This window comes from Lutra lutra, chromosome 15 (genome assembly GCF_902655055.1).
Source record: "Lutra lutra chromosome 15, mLutLut1.2, whole genome shotgun sequence".
Lineage (NCBI taxonomy): Eukaryota > Metazoa > Chordata > Mammalia > Carnivora > Mustelidae > Lutra > Lutra lutra.
Genome location: NC_062292.1, coordinates 26,992,538 through 27,015,601, shown reverse-complemented (window position 1 = coordinate 27,015,601; position 23,064 = coordinate 26,992,538). Strand labels below are relative to the sequence as shown.

General features: G+C 46.8%; 1 protein-coding gene across 1 annotated transcript in view; it reads right to left on the bottom strand.

The window, feature by feature from the left end:
* The window catches only part of TNR (tenascin R), a 402,664-nt gene that overhangs the window by 72,949 nt on the left and 306,651 nt on the right, over window positions 1-23,064 (bottom strand). The window contains exons 3-5 of the mRNA XM_047705613.1: window positions 12,056-12,617; window positions 9,192-9,668; window positions 2,624-2,887 (exon numbers count right to left, since the gene is read on the bottom strand). Coding sequence (XP_047561569.1) covers window positions 2,624-2,887; window positions 9,192-9,668; window positions 12,056-12,554 — 1,240 coding nt within the window. The 5' untranslated portion in view covers window positions 12,555-12,617. The remainder of the gene's footprint in view (window positions 1-2,623; window positions 2,888-9,191; window positions 9,669-12,055; window positions 12,618-23,064) is intronic.

Below are 23,064 nucleotides of genomic sequence, written 5' to 3'. Positions count from 1 at the left end.
TCTCTCTTTGCCTCACTTACCCTGTTTTTCATTTCTTAATCTCCCCTTTCTCGGACCCCATCCCCCAACCCCCAACACAAACACACATACACACACATGGACAGAGGCATGCACGGGTTCAGTGAGGTGGAGGTATGCTTGTCCTAATGGAGTTCCAATTACCAGCCCTGAGATATGACAGCATGACTTATTCTCAGTTCTCCAGGGAGCCCACTCCCATTTTAGCTTCGCCTCTTGTGGGATATTTCATCGGAAAACCACCAGATTCTCATCCGTCCTGTTTGGAAGCTTCCTTATGATTCTTGGTTGAAAGGCAGGTCTGATTCTGAACCCACTTGAAGGCACATCAGGTGAGTTTACATCATTTTGTCCTTGTCACCTGGGAGCTTGCCTGAGGGGATGCCCTGAATTCGCATGACGCATGCCACGGGAGGAGGGGGGGCGGGAGATGGAAACCTCATCACTGTGTGCGCACGTGGATGGGAGAGGAGACGCCTGGGAGTCGGGCCAGGCACTTGCTGTGGTGACTCATCCCGGAGCAAGGTGGGAAAAGCGGCAGATGGTGACCTGCCTCTCCACACAATCACTGAAGATATTTAAAACTGGTTCTCAGGCACCAGAGGAATTTAGAAAAAAAGGTCAAATATAAACAGAGATAATTATAGGCATATTTACAGAGTCAGCATTCAGAGGGGGAATCCAGTATCATAACAGGATCTCTGTGACGGGATGATTTAAATCCTTTCCTCTCTGTGGGGTCCCTATCCTTCCAAGAGCAGTTCAAGTCCAAGAAACCTTCAAGGCCAGCTCTTCTACTTTGACCTCCCCCTTCTCTGAACTTTCATGGCATTTGTTCACCAAATACCATCTTGTCCTTTGAGACCTACACAGAATGGACTGAAATTTCTTATCCCTTATTTGGTGAGAAGTCCCATTTCCTGACCAAGGGGCTTCTGTTTCACGGTTACCACTACTGCTCGAATCTCTCCATGATATAGTAACAAGTATTTGGTTTTTGTCCCTGGGCTCCTGGCATACAACTCCTAAAACTTTCGGAATCTCTGGAGTGATAAGAATATCTGTTGTATGATTGCGAGATAACTAGATAGCCAGTTTCCAGAAAAACCACGGCATGATGGTGAGTGCTGTGAAGTGTGTAAACCTGGCGATTCACAGCCCTGTACCCCTGGGGATAAAAATATATTATATGTTTATAAAAAAAGATTGGAACTTGCTGCCTCTCTTCCAGCCTCCAGGGAGGGGAGACGGGCTGGAGACTGAGTATTTACCAAGAGCCAGTAACCTATTCAATAGTGAAACTCCACAAAATTCTCCAAGCAACAGGGTTTGGAGAGTTTCCAGGCTGGTGAAGGGAGGTGCTGGGAGCTGTGATATATCTGGAGAGGACATGGAAACTCCACACCCTGTCCACCATCCCTTGCCCTGAGCATCTCTCCTGTTTGGCTGTCCTCGAGTTGTATCCTTGGTAATAAGGCAGTACTAGTGAGTAAAGCACTTTCTTGAGTTCTGTGAATTGTTCTAAGGAATTATCAAACCTAAGGAAGGGTTGTGGGAGTTTACACCTGGTCAGTCATTAGTGCCTGTGACAGCTTTGGACCTGTGATGGGCGCCCGAGGTGTAGACAATCCTGTGAGACTCAGGCCCTAACCTGTGGGAACTGACACTCACTCCAGGTACACAGTGTCCGAGTCGAATTGTAAGTCATCTTCCCAGCATCTGAGAGGTGGAGGAGTTGTATTGGAAAAGATGGTCTAAGAAACCAGAGGTGTATAAACAGAAAAAAAAAATAACAGTCCCTTTCTATGTGCTTCTTACTCTACTCTTTGAGGTAGCCAATGTTAATACTTGGTAGGCAATCTTTTAAAATTTTTCTGTGCTTAAATAAAATATATGTAAAATGCAGATATGCACCTATAGGAATTTTTTCCTGTCGTAAATTAAAGAAAAAAACCCCACAACAACCTATTTCTTATGGAGAGCAGTTTAGCTGGCCTCTGTCTATGTCTCAACCTCTCTTTCTCTCCACTGAATCTTTCTTAAACTATCCTCTCGAGCCTCAACTTTTATAATCAAAATAGACTATATTTTGCTAAACAAAAGACCATGAAGAAATTATGCCACCTCTCTCTGAGGAGAAGTGGGTGTCGTCAGTGTGGTTTTAAATAAGATTTTTTTTTTCCCACTCTGCTATACACTTACCATCTGTAACATACCATTTAGCACTTGCTTATTATACATCCTATTTCATATCTTCTGGTTTTGAATCCCTAACTAGATGCAAAGTCTGTAGAAGTCTCATACTTTCTTTGACTTCTAATCAGACTCGAGCTTACGCCAAGTCAGAACTCAATAATTGCTTTTTTGTCCTTTTGGTTCTATAATTGATGGGAGCTGCCTGGATTTGGAAATCCTCTTAATCGGAAGTGCCTTTTTAACGATTTACCCTTTTCCAAGTGGGGTCGCATCGGAAGCCCTTCCCCTCCCGGGCCGTGACTATTGTAGGCATCCCTGAAGAATTAAGAAAAGACACTACTATCATGAATGCCCATGATCTCATGTAGGAGGAAAGAAAAATGAAGTAGGATGGGGAAATGTTACGTACGGGTGGCCACCTTGGCAGTGATGGGAAGGCTGAGGATGTTGCTAATGACAGCGTAGACGCTGATGTTGTAGGTGAGACCTGGCTCCAGCTCCGTGATGGTGACGCCACTCCAATCTCCAGGTACCCGTCGCTGGAGCTGGAGGCCCCCCAGGGCCGTCGGCTGGTAAGAGACCACATATTCCGTCACTGCCATCGGCCCGTCCCATTCCAGCTCAATGGACCTGTCGCTGATACCAGCCACTCGCAAGTCCTCTGGAGGGGCAACTACCGGGAGGCAATACACAGACAGCGTGAGCTCAGAGGACTGCCTTTCCCCAGCCTGGACTCAACCCTCTTCCTTACATCTCACCCCATGCACCCTGTCTGTGCGTCCTGCTCCGCTCACTGGCTTGGGGTGATTTGTCACTCCTTCTGCGGGCAGGTTCCTGTCTTTTCGGTGCTTAGTAATCCTCTCTCCCTAGGGCTGCGAGCCAGTGGTGTGCCCGAGCCAGCTCTTGCTAGCTGGTGAAAGCTGGACGTCAAATGTTCAGGATTTTTTCAAGAGCGTTGTTAAATGCAGTCATCATTGAAGATTAAATTGTAAAAACATACAGTCAAGCAAATTGTATGGAAAACAAAGGGAAAAAATACTCAAAACTCATCACTTTCAGATTATTTCACAACATTTTACTATGATCCATGCCCTCGAGGTAATTCACGTGGGTTGTATCTCTCTGGTTGAAATACTGTCGAACTGGATTCTACCGCACAGTTGTTCCCAACCCTGTGTTGAGTGCCATATGGCATGTTGGTAGTCTGAAGTCGGCCATGGAAGGAGTGTTTCCACCATGGAAACTGGCAAATGCTATAAGGCAGGGTTTTTAATTTTTTTGCTCGGAGGGCTAGTTGTTACATATTTAACAGTACACCACTGGCCAGCATTTTTAGTAGTTAAATAAGTGAAATGTCATCAGATTACCTTAGGGACCCATATTTGACTTGGTAAGTGGGAATAAAGACTTATTCTTGGTTATCTTGCAAAATATAAGAAGCCAAAACAGTAAGCTCTGGATGTCATGGCCCAATGAAGACACTCAGTAACCCTTTATTGTATTATTCTCCCTTTTAAAAAGAGACCGTTTAGGTTTTGAAAGAAATGTGACTTCTGTTAGACTAGTTCTTCTTAGCCTTGATCTTGGGGATGATGATAAAGAAGTATTCTTGAGGGCTTATTTTTCCCTCTTGTTTCACATCTCCAATGTCACCCCAAGTATCACCCAAGAATAAGTCTCACTCAAATAGGCTTTCATGTATGGTTTCCTTAGGAAGTGACGATTCACCAGGAGTGTGAGTATTAAATAACTGAACCTTTAAGACCCACTAGGAGACTCAGTCCAGGGTGCTTGTCATTGCAACTGCCTAGAGATTAAATAAAAAATTGGGACAATATTGAAATAATTGTATAACTTATAAATTTACGTGTGGTGAAGATGTTAATTTAAGAGCCATCACTGGCTTTGAATGTCTCTACTGAATGTCCTCACTCTTCCACCTTCACAAGAGCACAGGACTGAGTCAGCTGCTGTTCAAAGACTGTGTGAGTGGAGAGCGCCTGTCCCCTCTGTTCTGCTCACACTTGTCCCTCAGATCCTCAGCAGAGGCAGAAATGACAAGCCCTCTAACTCAGACTCATGGGATGGAAATTAGGACCGTATATTTGCAGTGCTGGGCATTTGCTTTGACTGCCATTGCCCCCAAACATTCATTGTACAAAACAGTCTAGAAAGCAGAACTCCCTGTGATTAGAGACGGCAAATGCTGACTGAAACAAAAAATTAAACATTCATTTAAAATTTTTTTTTCATTTATGAAACTAAATGTATGTAAATGAGATTTAAATAATTGAACCTCAAATGATCATTTATAAGCTTATATCCTTTCTAATTCTGACATTATTAATGCTCTGAACTGCACTAAGATCTTTGGGATAGCCTGGCCCCTGGACCAAGGGGGGATAAGTTTAAATATAGAATCTGTTAGTACTTTGCACGATTCTATTGAGCATTTATTGTACACCCGGCACAATGCTGAGCACTCTTGTGTGGACTATCTCGTTTTGTCCTCTCACCAACACCATGAGATAAGTATTATTATTATGCCTGTTTTACAGATGAGGAAACTGGCTACCACCGTCAGCAAACACAGGAGCAAAGATTTCAACCAGGCAGAATGGCTCCAGAACCTTTTAGCCAGTAAACAATACCACTTTATATTTGCTCGGCATTTCACAACCTATAAATCATGTTCACACACACCATATAAATGAAATGTGAAGAAGTCCTTTCATGGCAGCCCTATGAGGTAGGCTGGGTAGATAAAATTATCCCAATTTTATTTATGGAGAAACTGAGACCAGGTTAAGTGACTTGCTAAAAGTCGAGGAGTTGGGGGACAATCTGCTCCCAAAACCAGATCTTCTACACTTAGTGTTCTTTCCCCTACAATTTGTAGGATGGGTTATGGATTGAGCCCGATGCTATTTTTCATTTATACAAAGCCACCTACAGCGAAGGAGAGTTCAGACTGTTCTTTAAGATACGAATTCCAGACTGGGGCTTAGCCTAGAGGTAAGAAACTTGTTTTAAAAAGGATTCTCTACTGCCTGCCTCTTGTGATTCAACACAACCGATTCCAAGTTTCCTAAGTGGGACTTCTCCTGTCATAGTCACAGAAATGGCCATTCCAAATTTCAAGTCGTCAACAACTCTTAGGGCACTTGGGACAAGTCGGCATATTTCTTTTTGGTTCCTTCTTCCAGAAAATAAAGTTAATAATGATCCAAGTGGAGAACTTTGGGATTTTAAAAGAAGAAGGGAGTGTAGAAGGATATTTTTATCTTGACAGCTTAACTTGGCAAATTTTTTATCTTGAGACCTGAGCCCAGTGGTTAACACAGCCTTCACTTTCGATGATAGAGCAGCAATGGCGTTCTTTGTGGTGGGAGTACTCTTGGGGGCCATAGGCTCAGTGGAAGAGGCCACATCCACTGGCACTCGCCCTTTAACTTAGCAGCAGCTGTGTACCTTGGGGACTAGTAATTCTCATCAGATGAAGACTGAACTATTAAAAGAATCTGTAGAAGAGCCCTATGCCTTGATTCAATGAATTGAGGATGGAAGCGAAGTACTCATAGTCTTTCTTTGGGGTTCCAACTTTGAACTTTGGGGAAGAGCAGGCAGTTAAAAAGGAATAAACCGTGGCTTGAAGAATTGGAGTTGCTTTATCTGCAAAGATTCCACGCAGTTTACTTTCTAGATCCTGCCTCAGTTGTGCACACAGGAGCTGAGAGCAGTTGGAACCAACTGCATAAAGCGTCTTGCTCCAAGGAGCAAGTAATTTCAGGTGCCAGAGGTCGGGCTGTCTGCAGTGTGGGCAGAGACAGAGGCTGACGTTGATGGATCTCCGCAGGTCTGACTGAAGTCCAGGGAACAGCAATCTGGATCGTTTCAAGTCCTGCTCTGGTGGTTCTTTCCTCCTGCTGACTCATGGGGAGTTTCGGCCAGTTCACCGGACAGATGCTGTGCTAACCTCCTTCACTGGGGACAGATGTGGACAAACAGTTTAACGTGCTTCTCTCTACCACCTCCAATGCCTTAAAAAAAAAAATCATTTGACAGGGTACAGCTTTCCTATCAAAAGACCATTTCTTTGTGTATGTGGCTTTTATAATTTTCGTTTTTCAATTCTGCTCTACTTAGCATCCCAGAGAGGATTAAAGAGTGCTAGAAGTTGGTAGGAGACCAAGGTTCTCATTCTTGCTCCGCCATTAATTAGCGGTCTGGCTCTGGAAAATCTTTCTGTCTCTCTGGACTGCTGCTTTTTGAATTTGTAAAATGAGGAACCCAGTGTAACTTCTTTCTATGGCCTGTTTTGAGCGTTCATATTCATGACTTTTTCATTCTATTATCTTTACATGGCCAGAGAACAGAGGCAGGAAGGCTGAGATTTTGTCCTGGGCAGGCTGTGGGCAAAGATCAAGGCTTGGAGTCAAATTTAGTGGCCTCGTCAAGGCTAGACAGTTGTATCCAAGCTCTGGTGGTCTAGGGGGCTCAGAAGGAAGCCCACACGATGGGGAGCTTTGTGCCGTGGCCTTGCCAAAGAGAAAAGAAGGACCCGTGCAGAGGTGTATCTATGGATCTCCATGATTTCAACTTCCTTCTTCTTCTCTCTCCTGTCCTCACTCCTGCTGGCAAGGGAAGCAGTGACGCCGTGGTGTGCGCATCTGGCCAGAAATGTCAAACAGTGGGTAAATAGTCCCTTCTCCCACAGCCTTCTCTCAAAGAGCAAGCAAAGTAGCACTTTAGATAATGACCCAGATACTTCTCTGGAAGAGACCTGAGGTGCTCAGTTTAAAAGGCAGGTGCTGAGAGCAGCACCTCCTGCAATGAGCGGTGGCTGTGGGGTTGCTATAGAAACAGGTAGAGGTGATGCACCTGTCCTTCCTCACATGCTTCTAGAGCCTATAAAGTCATTCATCTGGGGCTCCCGAAGTCTTCTTCAAACAGCACAGAGGTAAAGTGTTGGAGGTAACACGGGTTCACGGTTTGGACTCCATCCAGCTGCTGGGTCTTCCCTGAGTGACAAAGTGGGTTTATCTCCACTTCCATCTGGATCCAGGATTGGGTTAAGATTTTGTCTGCAAATGGACCCACTCTTGTAGAAAAGCAGGGTCAGGAATATGGCAGGAAATGGTGTACAGCCCAACAAAGATCTATTCTGTTAAGAAGCAGGTGGGTTACAGAATAGCCATCCAGAGCAATGGCTCAGGCTGACCCTTAGCATCCTCTGCGGGGGCCTCCTGGAGCCTCGTCCTGTGGCTGGAACCTAGGGCCATCCCTCAGCCTCCCCTTGCCAGCAGCTCCCTCGTGACTTTGGATTCAAACAAGGCTTCACGTAGCGACGAGGCTTAACTTCTGCTTGAATTTTCCTTTGGAACAATTGCTATAACAACTACATGTGTTTTTAGAAAGACATTTCAGTTCAGCAAACAAAATGGGGAGGCTAAATGAAATAAAAATGTGGAAAAAAATGAAGGAACATGAAAAGATTTTTTCCCTAAGAGTGCATTACTGTTTTGTTTTTCCATTATTGCCATAGATCTTGTGAAAGAAATTAAGTTGAAGTCGCAGGTGCAGGGACCTTGTCGGACTGGTCCCCTTAACCAGGTGGGGAACTACTGGTGATGCTGAAGACCAGAAAATCAATGAAGCTGACCTCCCAGCAGACAACGCATCAGAAGGTTTAAAGATATTTGATTGCTGTTATTTTTTTTTAAAGATTTTATTTATTTATTTGACAGAGAGAAATCACAAGTAGGCAGAGAGGCAGGCAGAGAGAGAGGAGGAAGCAGGCTCCCTACTGAGCAGAAAGCCCGATGTGGGGCTTGAACCCAGGACCTGGGATCATGACCTGAGCCGAAGGCAGCGGCTTAACCCACTGAGCCACCCAGGTGCCCCGATTGCTGTTATTTTTTATTTTAAATCCTCCCAGTGGGCCCTCTGAACCCACTGTTACAGATTCACTCATAAATGGAAAGGATCAAGGTCAATCACGTAACCTGATACACAAACAAAATGTATCAGCAAGAGCCATTGATTCAATCAGAAAAGGATGAGCAATAACAGTGAAATGATGAAAATCATCTAATTTTAGATAAAAAAAATCTCCAGTGAGATATGAATATTTTTCCCTCTGCTGGATTTAGATCTTCATTTCAGGATATCACCTTTGTATCAGCTTCCACAGCATTAGACTACGTGTGGGGTTGGTTCTAATTTGCTCAGTGTCCTCTGGAACAAAGTGAGTCACAGCCTTTTGATATTCTTTTTTTTTTTTTAATTTTTAAAAAAATTTTAAAATTAAAAAAAATATTTATTTTTTTATTGCCTTTTGATATTCTGTACTAATTGTTAGAATGTGAGTTGATGTTTGATGCCTTTAGCACTTTATTCCTGTTTACATTTAATTCCTTGCCTATAAATACTTTTTTTCTGTGTGGACACTAGATCATTTCATCAATTAGGAAGCTCTGGCAATATGTAAGTTATGAAATAACCAGTGTGCCTGGCTAGTCTTGTTTGTTGAGGACTAACCGCCCCTTTGTGCAGTAGCGTGGAAAAGGACATGTCCCTGGAATATGGCAAGCGGCAAGGAGGACCCCTGGGGGCAGGTGGAGCTCTCAGCAGCCCCTTGAGCTATAGAGTGGCCTTGCCTAAGGGGATCCCGTGGCGGCGTGACTCTCTGTTTTCCTCCACTGCGAGGAGAGCGGAATGCTGTCACCGTTGGTAGCATTGCTTTTGCTCTAGTCTCGGTCAGAACTTTCAGCCTGAATGTGACCATTTCTGGTGTCTGCCTTTCCATCTCATCCACTGTGACCGACGCAAGAAACTGGCTCTCTTGGAAGGCAAAGGCGCACAACCCAATTGGGAATTCCTTTGCACGAAATACACCTTCCCTCCCATCTCTCTTTCCACCCCCGGTTCGTTTGCCCAACGCCCTCTGCAGCCCCGCTTCCTACCTCCCATCCTACCTGCCGAGCAGTCAGGGCCCTGGTAGCCATCTTCGCAGAAGCAGAGCCCCTCCTGGCAGTGTCCTCGCCCACTGCAGGCGTTCAGACACCGCTGCTGACTGCAGTCGTCCCCCACGTAGCCCTCCTGGCAGAAGCAGGTGCCATTGGCACATCTCCCCTTCCCCGAACAGTCCCCGGGGCATCTCAGCTCGCTACAGTCCTCGCCTGTGTAGGGCTCTTCACAGACACACTCTCCATCCACGCAGAGCCCCCGGGAGCTGCAGTCTGTCGGGCACCGGAGCTCGGAGCAGTCGCCCCCGCTGTACTCGCTGTCACAGACGCACTGGCCGTCCACGCACACACCCCGGCGGGAGCAGCCCAGCGGGCAGGAGGGCTCGGAGCAGTTTTTGCCGAACCAGCCTTCATTGCAGATGCAGCCGCAGGACTGGAGGCTAAAGTTGCCGTGGCCGCTGCAGTGAGGGGTGTAGTCCAGTTGTCCTGGAAGGGTCAAGGAGGAGGTCAAAGGGAAGCAGTGGCTCCTCCTGTAAGTGGCGCAGGGGGAGGGGTGGGCACACACCTCTTTCCTCACTCTCTGGTTAGATTTGGGCGGCTGACAGTCAAGCTCAACCTAGTTTGGTACATACCCAATTTCATAAACAATTCTCACCAAATCTGGGTTGCCTGTGCCTAGCTTGGTGCTAGGGGCAAGGATAAATGAGATCTGGTGACTTGTCCTCTAGGAGTTAACCTTCAGTGTATCTTAGCTTGGGTCCCCTGGAAGTGGACCTTGGATGAGGGCTCAGGTCAAGGGACTTACTAAGAAGTGCTCCCAGGAGAAACTGATTAGGGAGAGGGGGAGATAGGGGAGGGAGGAGCTTAAGCCGGGGTGCGTTAACAGGCAGAGTCCCAGAGAGGATAACCCGGGTTTAATCCTGCAGGATGCTCTGGCCACAGTGCAGGTCCCTGACAAAGACACCCAGGAGCGGGCTGTGGGGACTGATGGCGACCCAAGGGGAGGTAGGCTGAGCGCTGAGGCTGCTGTGTAGGGCAAGGTCATTTGTGCTACAGACACATCTTGCTCCCTCTCCTTCCTGCCATCTAACTAACTTGGCTCATTTATCACAACTCAGTACCAGGGTCACTTCTAAGGCTTCCCATAAGTTCAGTCTCATTTCGTTACTGTTTGATCTTTTTGGATTCTATGCATATCTCTGTCCCGGCCCTTTCCACACCATAACTACAGGGGTTAATCTATCTGTCTAGCATGAGTCAAATAAACTAATTAAGCAAACACGAGCCCAGTACCTGCTTGGCATCCTTCTCTGCTCTTGGCTCTGGGGAGATGAAATCAAGCAAGTTACAGCCTTTTTAAATTCTGCCACTTTACCTAGCCCCGTGGTCTGAAAGGATGCCACAGACATTGCTTTAACATAGTTCTTGCTTGTGGATTTTTCCACATCTGCCACGGAGCCCAGTAGGAAGCTGGGAGAAAACCCACTCAGAGGCTGCCCAGCTGGACACTGAAGAGTTCATGTCCACGGACACCTATGACTTCCCTGTATTCCTCACCTCCACGGAAAAGGCAAAATGGCCTGAAAGTTCTCACCAAAGAACGGGAAGAACGGGAGACTGAATGACGACTTTGTCTTCTTCACGTTGTTTATTTATAGTTTTGGTTATGAGGCCGAGAAAGAGGTGAGAAAACTTGGGAAATATTTCACCACACAGAAACTGCCCCTAATTTTGGTGTGTTATCCTGGCCTTGTTCCGTGTCATCCCTGCCACCACCTCCTTCTTCTCTGGAAAGCCTCCAGATACCAGAACCTACAGAGCAGAAAACCGGAACCCAGGATAGTTAGATGAATCCCTTTCTCATTAAAGAATGAATAGCATGGCTCTAAGGTGCCTTGTGGGTAAGAGGACTGGACGTAAAAGGGGACTAACACAATCTTTATTTGTTAAGGGTCAGCTGATCACTGTTGCTGCCAATGGGGCTTACCAGAAGCCAGCCTTTCATCTGTATAGCCCTAATTCTGTATGTAGTAATCCCTGTCATTGTCGTTTATCAGCATTTGTAGGTGGGGAAAGAAGGCACGGGTTATGTAACCTGCTTAAATACCGGCTGGTGAGTAGCAGAGCCAGGATTTGAACTCAGGGAGTCTGGCTCTGAAAGTGTAATGACCCCTCCCAGAGAGGTCAAGATAGTAATTTCTAAGTGTTCCTAGTCAGGGGGTGGGTGAGGCGAGAGGTAAATCTAGACCCTCAGCCTTTGGGGGCGTGGAATCAGCTCTTCCAGTGCGCGAGTGTCCGTGCGCGTGCGAGCAGGTGCATGTGTGTGCACGCGCACCCACGTGCGCATCTGCGGAGGGAGCTGAAGCCTGCATCCTGCGGGAGATGAGGCCAGGTCCTCAGAGACCTTAATGACTATCATTTACTCAGATGGGAGAGAGGCTGTGGCTGAGCGATCAGAGCGCCCGCGTTCTCTAGTCCCCGAGGTTAACATGGAGAGATATCAATTCAACAGCCTGTGAAAACCAAAGATGAATGAAGACAGACACCAAATTCCCTGCTCGCCACAGAAGTTGCTGCGCTGAACCGGTGTACCATTACCTGACTCATCCCCCCCAAATCAGGTTAATGTATTTCAGACTGACTGAGCAGCATAGAGAATGCCGCCCCGATTCCCCCGGGGGAAGGACCGCAAGTAGATGTGAGACGCAGTGGCAGAGAGCTGCAGACGCAAGCAGAGCCGCGCACTGTTCCCTCCGTGTGTGCGTGCCCGGAGGTGCTGATTTCGTGGGAGAGGCTGCCCCGCGGGCCTACTGTCCCCCCCTCCCCCGCGCCTTGGCTGCCCTTGCGGGGACCCGTGCGCCCCCAACCCCTACCTGTGGCCGCGCTTTCTGGGCAGCAGTTGCTGGTGCACTGGTCCCGGAGCAGCGACACCTCCCTCTCCAGCATCTCGATGCGGCTCAGCAGCTCCTGCAGCACCCGGGCCGAGCCGGCGCAGGGGCAGGCCTTTTTGGGGAGGTTGATCCTGTGGGTGAAGGTGACCTGGCTCTCGTGGTCCGAGGTCTGACCTGTGTACTCCGCCAGCGCCTCGTCTTCGGCACTCACCTCCTGCTCGGCCGAGGCCTCCAGCCCGGAGGAGCAGAGGCTGTCCAGGGGCACGTTAATGTTGTACACGTGGTTGAAGACCATTGGCTGCTCTTTGCCAGAAGCGCTGTAGTTGGCCACACCTCCGTCCTCCTCCACCGCCTGTCTCTGGACCCCTTCCGTGGTGACCTCCAGCTGACATTCGGAGGGCTTGAGCAGGGAGCCCAGGAGGATCAGGTTGACGCCAAGGAGCATGTTCTTCAGGACCACCGTTTCCCCGTCCACCCCCATTCTCTCACCTAGAGCTCCGGGTTCAAGACCAGCCTGCAGCGCACAGCCCGGAGTTATGGGAATCTGCAAGAGAGACCGAGGAACGAGATGACTCCTGAGACCTTGCCGAGCACCAGGGCTGGGCGAAATCCTACAAAGCTGTAGAGCAGGTACTTAAGATTTTCCACGGGTAGGTTGGGAAGGGACAGTAGCTATCAGGGTCACAGAAGCCCAGAGCTTTGTCCCCGAGAGGGATGGATTCCTGGAAATGGACACTGCTTCTGCAGAAGGACATTTTGATTTCCCAAAGGCTTATCTAGAATGCTCGCATCTGAGCCCCATGGTGGGCAAGTAAGGCCCAGCCCAGAGGACCCGTGAGGACTGACACCTGGGGGTTGGTGGTTAAGCTATTCCTCCAAGGAGAGCTCAGAGCTTACTTTCACGTCTGGGTGAGAAGTACGATGAAGGGTACCACAGAGCCTCAGGCATACCCTCATATTTTCCCACATATTTCTTAGCGGGGGGCCCTGCCAGCCACTTCAAAATAACTTATGAACTCCTCTAAGCCCGTGTATTCAATACGAGTTGACTTTGGAATAACCAACCAGGCAGATAATGTAGTTCCAGGTAATTGCGGTTGTTAATAATCCTTGGGTACGTTTGTGATTATCGGAGACTGTGTGAGCCAAACTTTCTTTTAATCTTCTCATTAGTTTAGTCCCGGTGCTTTGTGGCCACGGGGTGCCTTTCTTCCGAGGTCCTGTTTAAATTGCTAAAATAATGAATTAGCTCCTCTGCTGATTACCTAGTCACCAAAACCCACAGAGGATGAGAAATTTACTGTAATGCAAATCAGTTTTGCAGAAATTATATTTCTTTTTTATCTCCTATGTAAAAGAGGAAAGAGGCTTACAAATTTTGGTTCTAAAGGTAGTGTTAGAGCTTCTAAGAAGATTAAAGGCAGAGGGATGGGGTAAGGCTAGCTGGGACTGAGAGAAGACACACATGATGCCTGATGCCTAGTGATGGGGCTTGGTGGCCAGACTGGGCTGTGTACCTTGCACGTGACCTGCCTGGCCCTGGGGATAGCCCTAGGGGGGCTGATATCCCCATCTCATGATGGAAGATATCCCCATCTCATGATCGAGGCAATTCTGCCTGGAGAGGTTAAGATTTGAATGCCGGCCTGATGGACTTTCACAGACCGAAAGCCTGTCTTCCTAACTGCTGTGCTCTAGCTCATTCCTTGAAAGCATGTTCAATTTTCTGTTGTCTCTGATGGCAGTTGTGTAATTCTAGGATCTTCCTGGGAATATTGAGGTTAGAAACTTTTGCTAGGGTCAGATGCAATGTTCCTTCCTCCGTGAAGCCTCCTCCTTTCACCCTTTCCCTCCTGTCCCTTCATCTGCTCTCCCCAGTGAGGTGAAGTTAAGCCCCTCTGACAGCATGTCTCACGCTAGACCTGCGTCTCCTTTGCCTGGTTCTCCCCACCTGGACTGCAAAATCGATTCTGGTCAGACCACGTCTTATCTGCAGCATTCGATGTGTGCCTAGGGCAGCTAAAGTGCTCAGTGCGTGGCTGTTGGATGAATGAGTGGGCGCCTGGAAGGACGAACAAACAGATAAATTAATGAGTGACTGCCCAGTGAGCAAAAGACTGAATCATTCTCCAACTTATTTGATCCTCTTCCATTATCCTCAAGTTATTCATCATTCTTGTCCCTTTCAGTTCAACCGGACAGTGTCTGAGGGTTGGTTTTGGTAAAAATGATCTGCATTAGTGACTAGTATAAAAACCACATCTCATTACTCAGCCTTTATGTTGTATATTGAACCATAGTCTGTCCCTGTTTCCAGTATGAAGAGGAAACAGAGCAGAGCTGTTAAGATCATGGACACTGGAGCCAGACTGTCTGGGTTCAGACCCAGCTCCTTCACTTTTCTAGCTGTAGGCCTCCATTTCTCCATCTACACAATGGGGATTATAACGGTACCTACCTTCCAGAATTGTAGGGATGTTTATTATCTGTACAGTACTTACCTAGTACCTGGCATTAATTAAAATAAATAAATATTGTTTACAGATATGTAGAATAATTGTTCTGCTTCTTCCCCTATCCAAGGACTGCCCTGAAATTGCTGGAACACACGGGAAGTCTCATCCATCAGTGGTCACCAAGAAAGCGCAAACTTAGCATACCCATGTTTGAACAAGGGAGAGGTTCTTGGAGATAATCTGGGACGAGGTGATCCATTGGCCACATCAAGATAAGGTAAATCAACCTCGGGGATAGATAGAGTGATGTGACTGAATCAAATTACCCTCATGGCTGTCAACTCTTTCCAAGGCCCTCAATCTAGGGTGCTGTTGGCTTTCTGTTTCCGGGTCCCCAGCCATTGCTTCCTTGGAGGGTTGCTTCTGCCCCTTCTATCACTGAAGCTCCCCAGAATGGCTCTGCTCTCAGTCACTGACACTTGCTCTCACACCGAAGGCCAAGGAGCCTTAGCTATTTCTTTTACTAAACTAACATTGGTTTGTCTGATCCATGTTGCTATTGCTGAATAGTGCTTTTTTTTTTTAACCCAGGAACTGTAAAATTATCCCATAAAACCCACAGCATGTAATGCAGATTTGTTTGCACATCGTTGACAATAAATAAGTAAAAGAATAAATGATGTTATAACTGGAAAGGAAGACAAGTGACAGGCAAATTAAGAGGGAGAATGTCAGGTCCTACACTTAGATCCAAAGCGACAACTACAGAAGTATCTATGGAGGGGAAGTTTTAGCTTTATGTGTGAACAGCACTTATGATCCTAGTCAATTACAAACTTAACTATGAGTCCGTCGACAGCGTGATATTGTAACTTCCAAAATCTTATTGAAGTTTAGGCTTTATGAATTAAAACACAGAACAAAGGAGAAGGAAGGGGCTGTTTCGCTCTGTACCGCACGAATCATTGACCACTTCTGGGGGACCAGGTTGTTGAAGAGACTCAGTTTTGTCCTATGAGAGGGAGGAATTTGGCATTGGACCAGAGAAGTGAAGACTCACGAGGTACATTGGTTCCTTTTTCATTCATTTGACAGATATTTATTGAGTACCTACCATACGCGGGTTCCTTCATTCATAGAAGTCGCTTTCAGGTGTGTTTGCACATGTGTGTGTGCATGGGTGTGTATGTGTGTATCAGAGGGAGGGCAAACAATAAATAGTAAAAATAATCGTGTGCAAGTATCTCTTGCTCTCTGAGAGTTGGCATTATGCCACCTTCACTTGGGAGAGACCTATATTAGTTCTAAAAAGGGTTTTTACATTTAGGAAATTAGGAAAAAAGCAAAAATAGCATTCAGCATTGATTCTGCTGTGCACCATGGTAGAAGCAGTGCGTACCCCAAGCAGTGAGAGGGATGGATGCTGTCCCACTTCCCCTAGGGACGACACTCCGCATCTCAGCTTTGAGCCACAGGAGCTTTGAACTGTGTCTGTGAGCATCTGTACTTTATCTCAATTTATTTTGTGTGTCCATTAGCAAAATGTGATCTAAGGTGTTAGAAAAGCCCAAGAGAGGTAATTTTTTGGGTTTGGCAAGGCTCAAAAACTATTCCATATGAATTAATGGTACGTGTTTCTTCTCTTTATGCCATTTCAACTTATGAAAGCTTTCATAGGAAACTCTACTTTCAGATAGCAGAGAAACCTGTGTACCATGTATAATGTATCCTATAATGCATAGCATATGGTATTCGGTGTATGATGATACAACATTCATTTGTGTGTGTTTGTATCAGCACATGTAAGTGGAGAAGACTAAACGATGAGGGGCCAGGGCACTAACAGGGCAGGAAAAGTCATGCTAATATTACAAGGCATGGTCAGGGAAGGCTTCTCTGATAAGGTGACAGCCTAGCAGAGACCTCAAAGAAGTGGAGTGGTGAGCCAAGCAGATGGCAGTGGAACAGCATTTCAGACATAGGGCTGAGGGCTCAGAGGCAGGATCTGGACTAGTGAGTTTGAGGGACAGTGAGACTGTGGCCAAGCGAATGAAGGAGCAGATGTGGGGAGATGTAAGAGAGCTAGAGAGGGCCAGTTCGGATACAGCCTTATAAACCACTATAAGGACTCTGCCTTTTACTCTAACTATATGGTCACTCTTCTAAAATGCATCCCTGACCAAACACTTCTTATGACCTAGTCCCTATTCTTTTTTCTTTTTTAAGATTTTATTTATTTATTTGAGAGAGATAGAGCATGAGCAGAGGGGAGGGGCAGAGGCAGAGAGAGAAGCAGACTCCCAGCTGAGGAAGGAGCCTGATGCAGGACTCCATCCCAGGACCCTGGGATCATGACCTGAGTCAAAAACAGATGCTTAACCGATTGAGCCACCCAGGTGCCCTCCCTCCCCCACCCAGTCCCTGTTCTTGAGAAACTCTCAGTTTTGTGGAGACGATGAAGACACAATAAATAGAATAACAATGCGATGTGATCATTACGATGACCAACACATGCCCAGAATGCCCAGAGAGGGCTGCAGGTAATACGACTCAGGGACAGCTACACTGATGGGATAGCATAATTGTCGGTGCCCTTCGCCTCGTACTTCTGGCCTGGCTTTCCAGACACATGGTAGGATTATGTTTTCTGGCCTCCTTTTGGTTCAGTGCGGCCATGCCACTGGGACTGGCTGATCAGTTCTGAGGAAGTGATGTGTGTCCTTTCCAGGCTGGTGCCTTCATTGCTGATGAGAGACCCTTCAGAGCTCTCCCTCCCGTAGTGGCTGGCAGAAGTGCGTCATACCCAAGAAGACATCACGTTTGCTAAAACTCTGACATGTACAAGCATGTGCTTGCTCTATCAATGTCAGTATTTGAAAGGCTGTGGAAAGCTGAAGGATTGGACTTCTATTTGCCAAAAAGTCCAAGGGAAGTATTTTCCACCAAGTAGGGTAATCTACAAGGAAATCAGTTTTGGCTCCATTTAGAGAATAGCTTTTCTAACAATCAGAACTACTGAATTGTCATGGTGGGTAGTGAGCTCTCTGTCACTGGAAGTATTCAAGCACAAGTGGAAAGTCTGCTTAATGAGAACGCTGAAGATGGGCTTCCAAGCATTACATGAGAGGATGAGCTAGAATGGACCTTATGGTCTTCTGTTTCCTGATACTCTCATGTGGCTTTGAGGAGTCTACTCACTATAAAACCATATTGGCTTCCTAGGGCTGCTGTCACAAATCTCAACTGAGTAACTATGAACTCTAGAACTTTTTATCGCACAATTCTGGAGACTACAAATCCAAAATCAAGGAACCAACCAATAAGGTTGGTTCCTTCTGAGTGCTCTGAGGGAAGATCTATACCTGTCTCCTAGCTGGCAGTCCTGGCAGTCCCTGGTTTGTAGATGGGACATGCCAAACCCCACCTCCATTGTCATATTGTCTTCTCTGTGTCTTCACATGGTCATCATTCACATTGGATTGGGGCCCATCATTCCTGTATAACCTCATCTTAACTACATCTGCAATGACCCTCTTTCCAAATGATGTCACCTTCTGAGATACTGGGGATGAGAACTTCACTACATTTTCTTTGTAGGACACAATTCAACCCATAACAAAACCAACAGCTTTACCAGGCACCAAACTCAGTGTTTTTCTTATATTATTATATTCACTCCTGACAATAATTCTATAAACTAGGGAGGGAGTGATGTTTAGGAGTCAAGATATTTAGCAACTGGCTTGGCTTGGGCCACAGCCAATCAGAAGGAGGCATCAGTCAGTCAGCCCCTCTGTAAACCGGGAGGGCTCTGTGGTGAGGGCTCTGCGGTGATTTTGCTAACATGCTAGGTCCTCTTTCTTTCCATTATTCGAGACGAGGAAAATGAACTTTGGAAAAGGCCAAGGAATTTGACCAAGATTGCACAGCTAATGAACAGAGGAGCCAAGACTGAACCCGGATCTTGCTGACCATAGTCTGTACTCCCAACAGCTGTTTGCAGCCAGCTTTAATTAGAGGCCACATACCAGTCTCATGAAAAGACTCGGAGCTCTTAAAAATCAACACTCTCCTCTCCCGGGATCAGATTTAGGACATCTTGACAGCCATGACTTTTAGCTTAATGTTTTCTCCACCAGTACAGGCAGCGACCCTAGAAACCGCATTAGTCTCTCTCGCTGGGAGGGAAGGCTTGTCTGGTGGGTTCTTTGCTTAAAAGTGCCCGGCCTCCACTGGGTTCCAAAGAATCAAGAACAATTCTAAACTAGTAAACCTTGATCTTGGAGGAGTTGGGGGACACTTTAAAAACTTGTCCTTTCCAAGTAGTTAAGGAGACCAGGACACGCAGAGGTTCGTGCTGGTGTGCGCCCACCCAGCTCAGCCACAAGCCACCCCAGACCACACCACAGGCCCCTCTGCTTCTCTCTCATGTCTATACTTCCGTGTGGCTTAGGTGGCTGCTCTGGGGACAGGTAGAGACAGAAGGCAGAATGAACGTGTGGAGGGTTTCATGTTTCTCACTTCGTCTGACATTGCTGAAGGGAAGGGGAATGAAATGGACATTTATTTAATGCTGACTGAATAAATACGCCCTTCACTGTGCTAAGCTTATGTCACTTCATTATTTCCAAGTGGCTTTTCTTTCTCACATCCCTGAAACCTCCCTTTCTGCCTTCATTCTCTACCTCCACCTCCCATTCCAACAAAGAATGTTGACTGTTCCGCACGTGGTCTCTCTCTGTGGCGCTCTTCAGCGAAGCTGGTGGACAGAACTCCGCAGCTTCCTCTGGGGCCTGGCCTCCTTTGGTGACATACCCCTGAGGGCTGCATTCCATATGCTTGTCACCTGTAGAGGGGCCCCACCTGCTCTCAGCCCCACCACCAGGCTTTGGTTCGAGGTGATGGCATCACCTGTAAGCTAGGTGCCAATTCTGTTATGAGAGGTGACCTAGGCTGGAGGGGACCAGCAGAGCCTTGCCATCCCCTCATGGTCTTCCTACCTCTCAGATGGCTCATCCAGCTACAGTTAATAAGACTCCAGAACCAGTGCCACAATGGGCCAGTCAGAGCAGCGATGTGTGTGTATGTGTATGTGTGTGTGTGTGTGTGGTGTGTCAGGGGGGACAAGAGGGGAAAGCTGAGGAGGTGGAGGAGGGAACGCGGGAAGCATGCCAAGCTGGAGAGAGACTCCGACAAGACTTCTAGAGGCAGAGAGAGCAAATGTGAACCTGAGGGACAGTGATACATCCGGGCCTCAGCGCTACACCAGCACTTGTGAGCAAGACAGATAGCTAATGACCCTCGGAAGGAGAGTGCAATAGAGTCGCAGTAATTCGATAGATAGATACTCAGGAAACCTGTGTGGGGCCATTGATTCATTTCCTCCCCCCGCTTCCTTATCAGTGCAATTATCGGGGCCGGCACCAGAGGAGTCTCTGGGTAATTTGTATGAGGTGGAGAGCAGGCCAGTCCTCCAGGCGAGTTGGTGCCCAGGGGCTGAAGTGCTCGCTCCTCTCCCAAGGCCTGTGGGCAGAGCCTGGATCACCGAGCCCTGCTGGAGCACCTGCCCCAGCCGAAGCCGGTCTTCCAGGCCTCTTCCTGCCTTTGGCCACCTCCATGGGCCCTCGCCTGGCTTGTTTTCTTCACCTTGAGGAGCTTTGCAGTGGTTATGGAAAAACATGCACAGAGAAGGGAGAGGAGAGCTGGTCTCCAGAAGGTGGGGGTGTGGGGCGGGTAAGGATGGGGAGGTGACCAAGAGGAAAGGCCACTGGTCACTCACACTGAAGCTATGCCTTTGGGGTTTTTCTTTTTCCTTCCCTGCCTCCCACTCCCAGGACTCAGAGAGGAGATGCAAGAGATGAAGACAGACAGAAATACCTCAGGAAAAAACAACAGGAGAGAAAAAAATGAGCATGCAGGTTGTTGGACTGGTGAGCAGAGGTGATCTCCAGGGGTGGGCGGCCAGAGCTCTGTTTGGATTTCCTAGCTTCTGCCAACCTTAGTCTCCACTCTGTCCCTGGGGTGATTTATAAACCAGAACTGTATCTGTGGAAAAATGACACTCTTTTTTGTGATTTTTTTTTTTTTTTGGTAAGAATTAGTTTAAAAATAGTTCCCTCCCTGCCGTTGGGATGCTCTGTCACTTGGAGAAAGAGGGTAATTATGAAAGACGCGGGTGTAATGTGATTACAGCCGGCCCCATTGTGTCAGTGGAGGCACAGTTGGGGCTGCCGGGAGGGCTCGGAGCCTGCTGTCTCCCTCAGCACTGGGCCTTTATTGGGCCTGTCAGATTTCTGAAAAGAACCCAAGGGCAGAAAACTCCCTGCAGTCAGGGCCCGTGGCTGGCCCTGAGCCGTCAGCAAGGACACAGAGTGGTATGGGAGGAGACACAGAGCCAGGCCAGGGCATCACCTCCCACCGGGCCTGGCCATCCCCAACTCCTGAGCGGCATTTGCCTTGCCCTGCCCCAGTGTGAGCATCAGCACAGAGGGTCTGTGGTTCCCAGTCTCACGGACCCACATTTGCTTCTCAGCACAAATGGTCATAGGATGTGGGTAGCTATCTATGTGTCAGTGTGGATTAGAGAAACCACAGTGGTTGGGACAGGCAGTCTGGCTTCTGGTCCCCCTCCTGCCTCCATCTGGCTCTACCTCTGAGACTTCTATCTGGCCTGACCTCCCAGAGCCATGCCTTTGTCATCTGAAGTATAAGGTCTTGATATCAGTCATGGGAACTTTACCAAATGAGTAATAAAATCTCAGGATCGGAAGGGGAGGCGTGAGGTCATCCCAGGTTGAATTCCCACTTTACAGTACAGCTGGCAAGGCTGGGCAGGTCTTACCCCTCGAGGGCACTAATTTCCTTTTGGGGGCAGGTAGGACTGATAGTCTGTCTTCCAGGTTGGCCCAGGATTTTTGGTAAATGGAGATTCCATTTAGCTGAGAATGTATCCAATTTTTGTAGACCCTAGATAATTCTACAAGGTTTTGAATATATATATATAAAATATAATATATTAATAATAATATATATAATGTGTTAATAGATTTAAATGTAGTAATATATTATGTTAATACAGTAATAACACATCATAACATCTGTAGAATATTTGAAAATACATAATCTAAAATATTAATAATGACCTAATAGGTTATGTGTTAATATATACCATGATTAACATACACTAATTACTGTAATATATTAACAATATTAATATAAGGTAATAATAGATAATACTATAATATAGTATAGTAAAATATATATTTATATTTATTTTTGGATATAGTCCTACTCAATTCTCACAATGGTCCATGCGATTATTCCCATTTTACAGATGAAGCTTAAGTATGGAAATGATTTGCACAATTACACATAACAAGTTAGAGATGAACTAAATCCTGAGTCATATTTCTAGACTCTCAGTTCAGCCGTAGATGCCATAGACTCTGTATATCACTCGCCTCTATCCTTTGGAAGTAGGTCGGATATAAGTAATAAATTCCTCATAAATTTCCACCCTTTGGGTCACAGATTCTTCTAAGGGTCTGACCTTTGTGCTATCATTAATGTCTATTTTTCATTGGTGTTTCCTGAGCTGAGAGAACACCATGTCACCATTTGTTGTTTACATATTCTTCTTGAAGAGTCATCATATTACTTTTACCTTCCTCTTCTTTACATTTAATAAAAACACAGTGAAGGGGTGCCTGGGTGGCTCAGTCACTTAAGCATCTGACTCCTGAGTCTGGCTCAGGTCGTGGTCTCAGGGTTGTGGGATCGAGCCCCTTGTTGGGCTTCACACTCAGCCCAGAGCCTGCTGGAGATTCTCTCTCCTTCTCCCTCTGCCCCTTCCTCCCGCTCACACTCTCTCTCCCCTAAAATAAATAAATCTTGTAAATAAATAAATTTTTAAAAATGGAAAGAAGATTGCCTTATAAGAGGAACCACCCACCTAAAAGCATCCCCAAATCAATGGTTTTTATTTCCCACCTAAGATACCCCTGAGAAGAGAGAGAGAGAGAGAGAGTGGTCTCTGCCCTCATGGGACTTACAACCTGGTTGAGAAGACTAGACTCACACTCATGACACCAAAAGACAAAGCAAGGTGGTCTGTTTTTCTTATTACACTGGAGATCCTCAAGCCAAGTTCAATAAGTATCTCTCACACGGTGAACAAAGCTAACTGTGGGAGCAGCAGCCAGAGAAGTCTTCCGCACATGGTGGTCCCAGTCCAGATGGAGGCGAGCGGTTGGAAAGGTAGGCAGAGTTGTGGAGGGCAGGTAGGGAGAGGGGAGAGGGGTCAAAGGGTGCAGCATAAACAGAGTTTATTGGAACCCCAAGGCCAAAGACTAGGTAGTTCTGCCTCTGGAGGGACCATCTTCAGTCTTTCAAAAATTTAAAATTAATTAAAACTGGATTATTAAAAGAAAACTTAGATGCCCTCTGTGTGCTCTGAGATCGGGGAGCTGGCCATGTCTTTGCACTGATTCTAGGGCTTGATGTCCATATGCCTTTGGGTCTTGGAGGCCAACTCAG